Raw genomic sequence first — 14,324 nt, 5'->3', positions numbered from 1 at the left:
CTGGGCTGTTCTGAGTATTTGGGGTGAGTGGGAGGCCCTGGGAAGGCAGTTACTGGTATATAGGGAGGTCCTTTAAGTCTGTTCTTTCGTCACTGTTAGACGATAATGTTTTTCACTTATTCTCTTCAGTTATTTCCAACATACAGTAACAAAGCTAGAGAGGTTCTTCCCTGCTTTGATCATGATTCATAAGCGGCGCCCATGAAAGCAGATAACAAACGTGCCTTTGAAGTTCATTTAAGATGTGCATCTTATTTCTTTCTCACTCTCATGCGTCTGTTGTAATAAGCTTTCTTTTTGCTTGTGCAATCTGGAATTAGGAAACAATTTTAACAGACAAGGCAAAATGGCATGTTAGTTGCAACTCTGTCCTCTCTGGCCAGCCGACCTTTGTCTCTTCCCTCACTGTCTGTTGAAAGAAAACACAGTGCATTTGTCCTGGTCGCTGGGAAATGAGAAAGAACTTTCCAGCTCCATTATCTTTACTTGCATGTCTTGATTGTTGTGGTTTTAATAGTAGGGGGAAAATCAGATTAAATTTTCCATTTGAGTAGAATAGGGCATCATAGTGAAAATAATTCATTTTACCATATGTTAACTTAACCGGGCTGTCTCAACATTTTGAATACCCCGGTACTCATGGAAGCCTTTGATTGAAGTTGGAAAGCTACATTCTAGTAGTTGTTATTGCCAAGTTCTTGGCTTAGCCATCCACATATGCACATCTGTCTGTGGAATGGCATAAAATATATAATAGCACTGACCTTTTTTTTTTTTGTTAGAGTCCTATGTTTTAGAAGCAATTGGTTAAAATGTTCAGCTTGGATTTTAAAAAATCACATAGATTAACTATTTGGTAGTGATACACATAGTTCAATTGTTGCTATTTGAGAGAATTTTAATTTTAAAATATAAGTTATTAAGAAGTTGATTATTAATTTTGGCAGCCATGCTCATGATTAAGTATGGCTTTAAGTATTTGAGCTCCTGGAAATAGTTACAATATTTTTGTGTGATATCTCTAGGTAGGTTATTTATCTTTGGCTAGGTAGTATGTTGGGTGGAATTTGTTTTGACTGAAATCGTGCAGTTAGCCAGACTGGTGGAATCTGAAGCCCTGCAGCATTCTTTACAGGACACTGGGCTGGCCATTTTAACATCAGATATGCTGTGTGTGGTTTAGCATCTAACAGACTGTTGGATGCAGTCCACCAGGGTCCCAGATCCTGCCTGCTGTGGTCTGAATGTTTGTGTCCTCCCAAAATTCATATACCAAAATCCTAACCCCCAAAGGTATTGGGAGGGGGAGCGTTTGGGAGGTGCTTCCTGTCATGAGGTTGGAGCCTTCATGAATGGGATTAGTGCCCTTACAGAAGATATCCCACAGAGCTTCCTAGCACTGTCTGTCATGTGAGGATACAATGAGAGTATCGATATGAGCCAGGAAGGTGGCGGGGGGGGGGAGCTCTTACCAGAACCCAAGCATGCTGGCACCTCGATCTTGGACTTTGAGCCTCTGTAACTGTAGGAAATAAATCTCTGCTGTGTGCAAGCCGTGTAATCTGTGGTATCTTGTTATAGCAGCCTAGACGGACAGTGACACCACGCAGTGGGCTGCTCAATGAGTAGTAGAGTCTGGCCACAGTAGATGATCAAAAAGTGTGGAGTTTATGAAATAGAAGTCTGTCTTCTGTGGATGGATTTAAGGAATGTTTGGGATTCAGATTTGTCCTGTGGGGGTCTCTCAAAGACCTGAATTAACCGTGGTGATCAGGTTATAGAACCTCTTGGGAAGAACCCTTAAGGAATCATGGGCCTCAGGAAACCCTAGTTCTTCAGCAAAAGCCACCTAACAGGCCCACTATTCAGACAAAACTGGCTTTTGGAGTATTTTTTAAAAACAGCCTTGTACCCTACTTCAGGGACTATTTTGATGCCACTGTAGTGGCAGTAGTAATTTCCATCAAAGCTGTTCAAATAAATATTTTTCTCATGGCTGCAATCACAGTCTAAAAGGATTATTTACATTTCTTAGAGTGACATTATTAAGTGTCAAAAATGATTTGAAAGTAGCAAAATGCCTGGATTAAAACTTAAGCAGTGGTGTTTATTTGGCCTGAAATGACCCCCCATGTCCTCTTGGAAAAATAACCACACATTTCTTTTAGCTCTCTTCTATGGTACTGGGGTAAGAAGTGATTGACCAACTGACTCCCGTGTGAAGTCCTTTTGGGTGAATAGTGCCACCTAACCTTGCAATGGCCACATGGTTACTGATCCTTACTCAGATACTAGGACACGCACAGACAGCCCTCTTCACTCAGCATCTGGCACTGACGTAGAAATCTGCATCCTTATATGCTTGAATGATGAGAAAAAACATGTATATGCATATATTATTTCCCTAATTGTATACTTATAGAAACCGGCTGTGACTTGTATTCACTTTTTAATTCATTCAGCAGGCACTTCTCAGGTACCCCTTAGGACTTGCATTTTGAGCTCATGGTAAACATCCCATATGTTCAGAAATGATGTAAAGTAATACAAATAAGCAAACAGTGGAATAATGTGAGTAGTTACTTTTTTTTTCTTTTTTTTTTTAAGTAGTCTCCACGCCTAATGTGGAGCCCAATGTAGGGCTTGAACTCAAAACCCTGAGATCAAGACCTGAGCTGAGATCAAGTGTTGGACACCTAACTGGCTGAGCCACCCAGGTGCCCCTAGTGGGAGCAATTACTTTTTAAGAAACTATAGACCTTAATGAAAAGCTGCTCATAGAAGGGCAGCCCATTGCCGCTAGCTTCTAAATACCAGAGCTCATTCACAATTGCAGGGGCTATGCCTTCCTGGTTGGCCTTAACCCTCACTGAAGTAGCAGGTGTAAGGTTCAGGGAATTTCTCTGCAAATGTCAACTGGCCAGGGTCTTTTGCTCCTTGGCGGAGAGGGGGGAAGGAGATGTGAGATAGATGACTGGGCTCTGTCCTGCCCCATCTTTTCTTTCTTTAGAGCCTCAGCCTCCCTTCTCCCTCCCAGCTGCCAGTTGTGGTATTCCTTGGTGATTAAAAAAAGAAAGGAAAGGAGGGAAGAGTGAGATCTGGCAAAACTGTAAACAGACAGAGCCACGAATCTGTCTCAACATCCATATAAATAGTCACACTGATTAAATAGTTCAAAAATAGTAACACCATATGTGATAACTTTGATCATAAAACTGACTCCTATTGAGGTGACTTCTGTTGAAGAATTCTGTTTGGACTTATTGTGTTCCAAGGACATACTCTTTAACATAGTCCCAGCTGGAAGTAGAGGAAATCACAGAAAATGGAAGGTCTCCTACCTGTTTCACCTTAACACAGTATTTTTAAAATAGCATAATTTGAGGAGCTAAGAGAATTTTTACTAAATTTCCAGCACTAATCTGATTTAGCAGAAGGACACCATGGAACTGACTTAGTTGAAGGTGTGGATAAGTTATTAAGAGACTTTACTTTTCATTTTATATCTCTCTGTAGTGTTTGAATTTTTTCCCAAATACATGTATTACTTTTTCCCTTCTAGTCAATACAGGTATCTGGTAGACTGAAATTTCTGACTTATTTTTTGTACTTATCTGCATATACATAAACTTAATACATATACATAATAAAAGTTGCAACTACACACCTATTGAAACAACTAAAATTAAAGATAATGGTAGCACCAAATGCTGGTGAAGATGTGGAGAAGTTGAATCTCTCATACATTGCTGATGGCAATGTAAAACACTATAACCACTCTAATAAAATTGTCACTTTCTTAAATAAACTGAACTTATATTTATCATACAACTCAGCAATTTCACTCTTGGACATTTATCGCAAAGATATGAAAACTTGTATTCACATAGGAACTGATACACAGCTTTATTCACAATGGCCCGAAACTAGAAACTACTTAAATGCCCTTTCAGTGGGTGAATGGCTAAACGAACTATGGTATGTCCATACCATGGAATATTACTCTGCAATAAAACAAAGGAACCAACTCCTTGTACCCTCCTTGTACCGTTGATATATATTAACAATTTGGATGGATCTTGAGGGCATAATGCTGAATACAAAAAGCCAGGCTTTAAAAGATCACATACTATAAGATTCCATGTAGCTGTCCTAGTGTGGACTGTGACAAAAATACCATAGACTGTATGGCTTAAACAACAAATAATTATTTCTCAAGACTCTGGAGGCTGGGCAATTCAAGATCAAGGTACAGCAGATCCAGTGTCTGGTGAAGATCCACATTTTGGCTTGTAGACAGCCGCCTTTGGCTATATCCTCACATGGCTGACAGAGAATGATCTTTGTCTCTTCCTCTTCTTATAAGGATGTTAATCCCATAATGAGGGATTAATGCTCCACTCTCATGACCTAATCCAACTTTAATTACCTCCCAAAGTCCCACCTCCAAATACCATCACATTTGGGATTAGGCTTTCAACATAGGGATTTGGGAGGGACATAGACATTCAGTCCATAGCAGTAACATTCTCTAAATTACAATTCCATAGATGAAAAACAGTGGTTGCAAGGGGTGACAGGATGGCAAGGTGTGGAGAAGGAGGGTGTGACAGAGATAATATGAGAGAGATCTTTGTGGTGATGGAGTAGTGCTATATCTTGATTGGGGGCAGTGATTACATGAATCTACCCATGTGATAAAATGACATACACATAATGTATATACACACATTGTTTCAGTGTCAGATTCCTGGTTTTGACATTGGGCTATAATTACATAAGGTGTAACCATTGGAAAACTGTGCAAAGGGTCTTGAAGGACTTCTCTGTACAATCTTTGTGACTTCCTGTGACTATAATTATTTCAAAATAAAAAGTTAAAATTTGATTGTAGATCTTTCACATTATTTTTAATTCCTTGACAGATAAGAGTCTTCATTGTATCTGTTCATTCACAATTAGCTTTTTTCATGGTTCTGTTTTTCTGTCTAGTAGGAATTAGACTAATTGTTATGAAGTTAAGATAATTAGTTTGTATTTTTAGATCTGCTGACTCAAAATGCTTAGCAGACTGGTAGCTAAATTGCTCTTCACTGTTTTCATGATTTCCTAGATCAAGTAGATGGATTACTAATCTGAGTTCAATGATCAACAAATGATTACCACACACCTGCTAAGTGGTAGACTGTATTCATGATGCTGGAGTACAGGCATGAACAAGACAAAGTTCCTACCTTCCTGGAGGTCACATTTCTGACATGTGAAGTGAGGCTAAAAGAACATAGAAAACGTATCCCCAGATTCCCTGGAAACTCTTTGAACTGAAGGAAAGGGAAGTCTCTAGGACCTACTTCAGCATTCTGCCCTTCGGTTGGGGTCTCCAAGTAGTATTACATCAGTGTGAGCAGAATATTTTGGATCTAATGATGTTCTGGCAAGAGAATGAACATGATTTGCAATCATTGAACCTAGTATGGATTAGGAACTGTAAGAATATCATAAGGAAAACAAACAAATAGAGCCTGATAGCTTCTTTCCTTAGGAATGAACAAATGTATCAGTTACTGGAAACACCCATACAAGATGGATTTTATTTTATTTTATTTATTTTATTTTATTTAAAAAAAAAATTTAGGAGCGCCTGTGGCTCGGTTGAGTGTCTGACTCTTGGTTTCGGCTCAGGGCATGATCTCATGGGTCATGAGATAGAGCCCCACACTGGGCTCTGTGCTCAGCGGGGAGAGTGCTTAAAGAGTCTCTCCCTCAGCCCGAGCCCCCATGTGCATGCACGCTCTCTTGCTTGCTCTCTCTAAAATGAATAAATCTTCAAAAATTTTGTATATAACTACTCTCCTATATTTTATCCATGATTGTACAGTTTTTTGCTTATAAGTATTTTGGGTTAGTTGTGTGTGTGTGTGTGTGTGTGTGTGTGTGTGTGTGTGTGTGCGCGCGTGCGTTTAAAGTATAGTTGACACTGTTACATTAGTTTCAGGTGTACAGCATAGTGATTTGACAACTCTATAACCTATACTATGCTCACTACAAACATGGCTACCATTTGTCACCATACAATGCTATTATAATACCATTGACTGTGTTCCCTGTGCTGTACCTTTTATCCCTCTGACTTAATCATTTGTTTTTGGAGAAAGGTTCTGAGCCCCTGTATTACCCATGGCCTTCATAATCACCCTCCTCATCTGTGGCACTGCTACAAGATGACAGCAGTGTGGACTGACTACAGCAGGAATGCCAGTGGCATCCTTAGGCATAATAAAGACCACGATTAGCTGAGAGTTTCTAACTATACTGCAGCTCTTTCCTATTTCCTCTTGTGTCCATTCATTGAACATTCATCCAGCTCTTGCCATGTGCCAACTGCTAGTAAAAGTCCAAAGTAGCTCCAAATCTCAGGGACTCACAGACCCTTGGGAGAGGGCCACCATAGGCATAGCTGACAACCATGCCCCGGGCATTAGTATATGCCCCAGAGTGTGCAAGCTGTGTTAGCCTCAGCGGGAAGCTTGTTAGAAACAGAATGTCTGGGGGTGCTTTACAAGAAGCACAGTGTTCGTGTGGATGATGCTTGGTGACAGATTCCCCAGGGCACGTGGATGTTTGTTTCTCTTGGACCCTGCCAAGCAGTCCTCTATTCCTGTGGCAGTGTTTCTAGACACAGTCTACCGGGAAGGCTGCTCTGGCAAAGACTGTGTCACTGCTTTGGAGAATGTTTTCTAGAGCTTCCAGAAATGCCTCAGTAAATCAGGACTGGCACACCAAGGGACTGCTTTGCTGCTAGAGCTCTTAACATGAAGGGCCAGGAGTGACCCTGGCAAACGCAGGGCTGACGTGTGTGGGAACAGTGGGAGTGACCCTGGCAGGGAAGCGGGGGAGGCCTGGATATTGTTTCTCTGTCCCCTGTCCTGCTATTCTCTGCCCTGGACTCAGAGCTCTCAAGCACCCGAGGATGGCGTTCCCGGGCAGGGTGCGCCCCTATGTTATCCCAGAGAATGAAGAAATCCCCCAGGCAGCCCTTAACAGTGTCCACCAGGCTAGTGGCAATGAAGACGAGAGAGCTGTGTCCAAACTGCAGCGCAGGCACAGTGACGTAAAGGTCTACAAGGAGTTTTGTGACTTTTATGCAAAATTGTAAGTGTCTCCTCTCCTGGAAGAGGTGCTCCCGTCTTCCAGATCTAGCCTTCTTGGACTTTGAGTTCATTAGCCATTGATGGTTTAATTCCCTCCACTTTCAGGAGGAGCATTCCAGGGTGATGGAGGGGAGGGGGGCATATTCCAGTAGGCAGGAATACACCAGATGAAATGCAGAGTGAAAGAAAATGCTACCTTTAAAGTAATAGTAGTAATGTCTTTGTGTTCGATAGGTTCCTGATAATAGTATGTCTTCATTATGTAGTCCAAGAGGGAGGTTTAGAGTTTTTGCTGTCAGAATTTATTATAGAAATATTGTATGCTCTAAAATTTCCCACAGATGAGGGGTCGGTTGAGGGAAACAGTAAAAACTTAATTACAGACTGTTGATAAAGATACACATTTTTGTTAAGTTTAACAAGTCAGCAGTTTGAAGTAGGCTAACTGGGTTTCTTGATACTGTTTTGAGGGGATTGAATGAATAAATAAGAATGATGTGTAACTAGCAAATATACATATATTTATATATATGCCATTAACTCTAAAATGTCTAATTCATGTTATTAAATGCATTTTAGCAATTAAAAAAAGTAGTGCAGCGTAGTATTTAGACAAACTCATGTAAGATTGTTGGCCTCCTGCAAAGTCATAAGCTTGGAATTATTGCAGATCCCCAATTTGTCAATTAAGAGTTAAGGAGAATTTAACTGACCTGATTCTCTATTTCCACTAATCCATTCTGTGTGGTATTGTAACAGATGTCGTTTATTTTCACAACTTATAAAGAGTTCTGTTTAAGTATAATTGGGCAATTATAATTATACTGTAACCAAAATGCTTTGTGGACTCTCAAGATGCTTTTTGGATTTACAAATTTTTCATTTTGTTGCCAGAAAGTTTGTTTCGCATACTTTGATCACTGAGGCACTTGAAAAACAAGGCTCGGTGGTACCAACTTTTCTCTGTGCAGTTGATTTGTGGAAGTGGGTCAGGTAAATCAGTTATGACTAGCCAGATGTGAAGATTCTGTACTAAAGGCTTTTACATATATATTTCCCCACATATATATTCTCTGTCTTCAACACCACTTCTTAGCAAAAATTCTTTTATGAAAAGTTAGCCACCTAATTACAACTAGCCGGATGACAGATACAACTATCATTCATGACTTTTAAAATGTAATTTCTATCATAGGCAGTGTTAAATATAAAAAACAACTGTAAAATACAGGTCGCTGTATGTTCATCAGTCGTAACAAAGTACCTTTCTGGTGGAGGATGGTGGCAGCAGGGGAGGCTTGCATGTGGGGGTGAAGGGGAACTCTACGCCTTCCTCTCAGTTTCGCTGTGAACCTAAAACTGCTCTAAAAAATAGTCCGTTAAAAAAATTCACAGTGCCAGAGGGCCAAGACAAGAGAGGAGAAGGAAATGGAAACAATTCAGTAGGTTGGTGAGATTATTAGGGGTTCTTTCCTGAAAGTTTCCTCTAAGGTAGTTTCTTTTCTTATCCTGCTTGTTAATAAAAGGAATACTTCTTCAAAAATGCATATTACATTATTTCTAAAGCTAGTTTATTTTTCCTGTGTGTGGGAAACTATATGTTTGTATTTATAATGTGTCTACCTAGTTTCTATTTGAGTATTTAAATTTGAATATAACCAGTGTTTATTTAGTATAATGAGTAGGAAAGCTTTGATCTTAGGACCGCTTTACACTCTTAAAAATTATTGAGGTCCCCAAAGAGCGTTTGCTTATCAGTATTTACTGTCTTAGAAAATAAGAACTGAGAGCAAAATTAAATATATATTAATTTAAAATAACAATAAACTCATTCTGTGTTAATATTAATAAATATTAATATTAATGAATTTTTATGAAAAATAACTACTTCCAAAATGAGAAAAGCTTGATGGGAAAGTGGCATTGAATTACATTTTTGCAAATCTCATTAATGACTATCTAAAGAAGACGGTTTCTGAGTTCTGCTTCTGCATTTATCCTAGTGTAATATGTTACTTTAGATAATGTACATAAAGAAAATATGCCTCCCACAGAGATGTAGTTGGAAAAGGAAGGACCTTTTGAATTCCTGAAAGGGTCACAGTGGCCCCTATACTTTGAGAACCACTTGATCTAGATAATGGATCAAGGCATTCCAGAATGTTCTTCTCTTCCTGCTTTTTGGGAGTTCTATTAAAATTCTAAGGATCTGGTAAATCTTTTGAGAGGGTTCAAAGTTAATAATAATGCTTTGTATTTGAGTAGCATCTTCTGGCTTCCAAAGTTATATACTTTTTCTTATTTTAACCTCAAAACGATATTAGAATTATTGGGGCAGGTTTACCGTACTTCATGTAGAGACACCTTTCGATTTTGGTCAGGAGAAAGGGGAAGCATAAACCTTTCCAGGAGCTTTGCTAAAACTGCTACAGTTCATCTGGCTTATGGCAAAGCAAATGAAGAAGGGAATGTGATGTATTTTTCTCCATAACCCACAGTAATTTTGAAATGACAAAGTAGAAAATGTGATATGAGATTTAGGCCAGTTTTGCCACGCAATGAGGCTGCCTCTCTTCTTTTTTTTTTTCCCCCTTTTTTGTGATGTTTTAATTCTATATTTAAGCCTATTAAGTAAAGTTGAGTTGTGATTGGTATGTGGTTATGAACGTGGTACTTCTGCATGGGGTTAGTTATGGCAAGGCTACAAAATAGGAATACTGTTCTTTGAAACATTTAGGGCAAGAAGGCAAAATTGACTTCTATTGGGATAGAATGGAGTTGAGACAAGGTATGTGTGGGCCCTTCTCTAAGGAAACGGGAAAACTTAGAAACTGGCTGGGGACAAAGCAGTTAATCTGTCTGTAAAATGAAGACTCCGTACCTGCCTCCCAGGGTGGTTGATACTAGAGAATGTCGGCAGTAACTTTACAAGGTGAATTGACTCAGTATCTGGGTAGTTACAGGCTGCACCAGGCAACTAGACACACAGGTAGAGCTTGTGCTCTGAGTGGGCGTCTGAAAATAAACTTGACAAATTGTGAAGAACAACTTGGCCAATGACCGCTGTGGGTAGGGGACCTTGCCCACTTCAAGGCCTTGTAGAACAAAGTAGTTCTTTATGTGAAACCAAGGCTTGTTAGAGCTAAATAATTATCTGAGTATATGCTTTTCTTCTTCCGACTACACAGTAGTTAGTTAGGCTGTGGATCCTTTTATTGAGTGCCTCCTATATGTTTCAAGGTATAGTGGAATGACTGCAAGGGAGAGACCAGGTCACTGGGTTCATCGGTGGTCATTTGACTGCCTGATGTGCAACGTGTGATGGTGTCCCTATCATGTCTTCCCCGGTGTTTGAAATTGATACTATATTCTGGTTGTGATTTTATGAACAGGGACTCTGGATTCTGGTCTAGTGTCTTCCATTAACTACTGAGCTTTGTGACATTGGGCTGGTCAATCCAACTCCCTGAACCTCCCCGTGTCATGTCTATTAAATGATCCTCACAATGTACAATCCTGTGACTTTAAGATGCAGCTTATAATGTTAGTGCTCAACACTTGTCTTACCAATGAGATTACAGGACTAAGGCATTCTGCCTGGTTTTAAGGGCTGCTTGCAGCAGTTGCTTTCAGCAGGATCTAACCAAAGGGATAACCTGTGTCAGGGCATGGTGTTCAGTTGACATGCAGTTTAGATTCTGTTCTCAGAAGGAAGAGAAATTTTTGAGGTGGTGACCTGTGGGTATTTTAATTAGGCTACTTATTAAGCTATAACCTCAAGCTCCTGGAGGGCAGCTCTTGACTTCTGTCTATCCCTAGTTCCTCACAGGTAGTAGGCACTCACTTATAGTATATTTAGCAAGAGGAATGTCGGAAATGTTAAAGAAAAACAGATTCCAAGCAGGAGGCCTTTTCAGCATCTGAGATGCAAGGGCAAAGATGGGAGAAGTTTGAGTTCTTAAGACACAAGAAATTGGGCTTTAGGGCTACAATATGATTTTTGTGATCAGATAGAATTTTCTCCTCAGTTCTTTGTGTCATTTGGTCTTCAGTCTAAGAAAAGGTAGACAGTCTGTGACTTCCTGTCCTTTGTGTGTTACAGCAACATGGCCAATGCCCTGGCCAACGCCACCTGTGAGCGCTGCAAGGGGGGCTTTGCGCCTGCCGAGAAGATAGTAAACAGTAATGGGGAGCTGTACCATGAGCAGTGCTTTGTGTGTGCTCAGTGCTTCCAGCAGTTCCCGGAGGGGCTCTTCTATGAGGTAAGTCAGCCTGGACAGAAGCACAGGGGTGCTGTTTTGAGGCATCCTTCTTTGTTTTGAATTTCAGTATGAATAGTGTATTGATGTGCCTGTGACTCAGAGCGCCATGACATACCCTCTCTAGAGCAGGGCGTCTGTGACCTACCTTTCATGCAATGAGCAGGAATTCCCATGGCGGATCTCATTTGGATACTTTGGAGGAATATCCTGTCCATATTAAGCTCTTCGATGTATCTTCTTTTCTAAATTGTTTTTCTTTCTTTTTTATTTTTTTAAGATTTTATTTTTGTAAAGTTATCTCCATACCCAGTGTGGGGCTCAGACTCACAACTCCAAGATCAAGAGTCACACGCTCCACCAACTGAGCCAGCCAGGCGTCCCCCAAATTCTTGTTCTTGATTCTCCTGTGTTACCCTTTGTGTTGCTTTTGTATTTCTTTTATACATCCTTTGTATTTCCTCTTATGATCCCCCTCCTCACGCCTTTCTCACAGAATATGTCTCCTTTTGGGGCAGTCTGTGGAGGCTGAACCCGTGCTGTTAATGAAGATAAGAGTGGGGTGGGTGTGTGTGTGTGTCCAATTATATACTGTACTTTTACCAACTTACTCCTCATATATCTATATGTGTGTTATTCATATGTGTGTCTCTGTGATAATGTATGTACATAGAATTATGTTATAGCCAGAGATGGCTGCTCTTTGATTTCTTCTTTGCCTAGCACATTTTTCAATTTCCCTGTTTTATAAGCCATTCCTGAGGAAGGAAAGGTAGTTTTAATGGTCATTAGTAAGTCAATTGTTTGCCACTCAGAGGGCATTTTCCCACAGAAACAATGCCTCCTGAGAGGGAGGTTTCCAGGCCAGCCTGCCGAAAAGCTGTTTCGTCCAGCATATGCACATGACATACAGAACTGCCCTGTATGTGGTAACATAACCCTGGGAACAGCTTTAAGAGGTTTGATTAGGGACCACTGTTTTATTTGCCAGAACACATTTTTGAGCTTCTCTTATATGCTAGAAACCACATTCCTCACAAAAAAACTCTAGCAATAGGAACAGGAACTCTTGTTCTCTTTTCTTTCATTTGGGGTTCTCTTTTTCTGTCAAAGGTAATGGCTTTGGGCTGGGACTAGCAGGTAGAGTAAAAGGACAAGGACCTGCTTCCGTGGTCTCGATGAAACATTCAGGTTCTTAGGTCAGACAGTGGAAGCGTGCCAGGACTGTGGCAAGGAAGGAGGTCACTTAAGAGAGTTAAGAGTCTGCCTCGTGAGGAAACATGAGTCTTCATATTGTCAATCCCAACCTTACCCCTACTTTTTTCCCCTCCTTGAGGCCCAAAGAGGTTGAAATGTCCCTAGAACACAGCAGATCTGTGACATGAATGGGATTAGAACCTAGTTTAGTCTCCTAATACCCAATATAGTATTCTTTCCCTTGCATATTCTTTTCAAATCGAAGATATTTTTATTGAAGTAGTCGTTATGGCAGAAGCCTTAGGAGAGAGTCCAGAGGAGCAAGAGAAGGACCCAAAAGAGAGAGGCAGGGTCAGTTTTTCCAAGCATTAATTCCGTATTATATGGTCCATTTGCCTGGCGCTTTGGAATTAATAATGTCGTCCAGCATGATCACCGTCTAAGGTGCTGGCTCTGCATCTGCAGGCTGTCCGCTGCCAGGCCACTTGTGCTTAGTCAGAGGAAGGCTCTGTGAGAGCTTCCAGTAGGACAGAATAAAGCGTGACTCACACTTGTCCTCCTGCCCACCTCTCACTCCTGCTTACTCCTGGACTATAAATATCTGTCTGATATTATTCCAGAATGTTAACGAATACCCAGAGCTGGTCTATTAATGGGCTGTTGCCAGCTGAAGGTCCCTTGGGTCCTGAGGAATACTGCTATTTTAGCTGCGCTTACAATTAAAACCCCTTTCCCAAGGCTAGGGATTTGTAAACCTCCATGTGGAAAATCTGGCTTTTCCTTTTGGTTGAATGATATTAGAGAAAAAGCTATCCAAGGCTTCCAAGAAATAGTCTGTATTTTCAGTTATTGAAAAGGAAGCCCAGAAATTTACCTGGCTTGCTTTCCATTTGAGACACAACGTATGTACTTCAGTCTTGCTGTATGTAATAATAGCAAATGTGGGGCAGTTGGGTGGCTCAGTTGGTTAAACGACCAACTCTTGATTTCAGCGTAGGTCATGATCTCAGCATCGTGAGATAGGGCTCGTGTCAGGCTACACGCTCAGCATGAAGTCCCTCTCCCTCTGCTCCTCCCCACGCTCGCTCGCTCTCTGAAATAAATAAAATCTTTTTTTAAAAAAATAGCAAATGTGTCCTTTCCACTCTGCAGCTTTGATATTGCTTTTGTCTTATTATTAAAAACGTCATCCTTCCCTTATTTCCACAGTCCCTACTCTTTTCTCCATAGGATTAGTTCTGAAGACTTACAGGTGGTTCTCTGTACTCACTTGAAAATGGGATTCACTTTTACTGTGGAATTTCTGGTATTTTGGATCAGATAGCCAGGATGCTCCTCCCTTTGGCCCCAAAGGCGAATTTAGCATTACACTGCTGTTTCCTACCCACTCACGAGGATGTGTGTCTGGAGGTAAGCTGATTGAGCTCAGCTATTCCTGGCTCATCTGCAGCTCCTCTTAAGAGTGAGTTGCAGCAACCAGGATTATTACCTGCATTGGCTCCTTACTCAAGGTGAACTTCAATCCCACCAGATCATGTGGTTCAGCTAGTGAACTTAAAGTTTGCCTTTAAGACTGTAATACATCACCCCTGAAGAATAAAAGGTCAGGCTCAATGATTCTTGGGCTCCCTAGCTTCTGTCGTCAATGCCTGCTTTACCCAAGGTGTTTTTATTACAGGAGCACATTAGTCATGTTTTCAGGCCACTTCCATCTGTC

The 14,324-nt window shown here is 40.7% G+C and overlaps 1 protein-coding gene across 8 annotated transcripts in view; it reads left to right on the top strand.

Moving 5' to 3' along the window:
* The window catches only part of LIMS1 (LIM zinc finger domain containing 1), a 147,096-nt gene that overhangs the window by 111,504 nt on the left and 21,268 nt on the right, over positions 1-14,324 (top strand). For 5 of the 8 annotated variants that reach the window (XM_045771810.2, XM_087863230.1, XM_045771811.2 and 2 more), the window contains exon 2: positions 11,254-11,413. In XM_045771810.2, coding sequence (XP_045627766.1) covers positions 11,254-11,413 — 160 coding nt within the window. Of the gene's footprint in view, positions 1-6,912; positions 7,153-11,253; positions 11,414-14,324 lie in introns of those variants that run through there. The other 3 variants (XM_045771805.2, XM_087863229.1, XM_045771806.2) reach the window with 2 other exon arrangements.

Source organism: Ursus americanus, chromosome 7 (assembly GCF_024610735.1).
Source record: "Ursus americanus isolate L20-20 chromosome 7, mUrsAme1.1.p, whole genome shotgun sequence".
Classification (NCBI taxonomy): Eukaryota; Metazoa; Chordata; class Mammalia; order Carnivora; family Ursidae; genus Ursus; species Ursus americanus.
The sequence above is the reverse complement of the archived record's forward strand: the minus strand, read 5'-3'. Positions and strand labels throughout refer to the sequence as shown.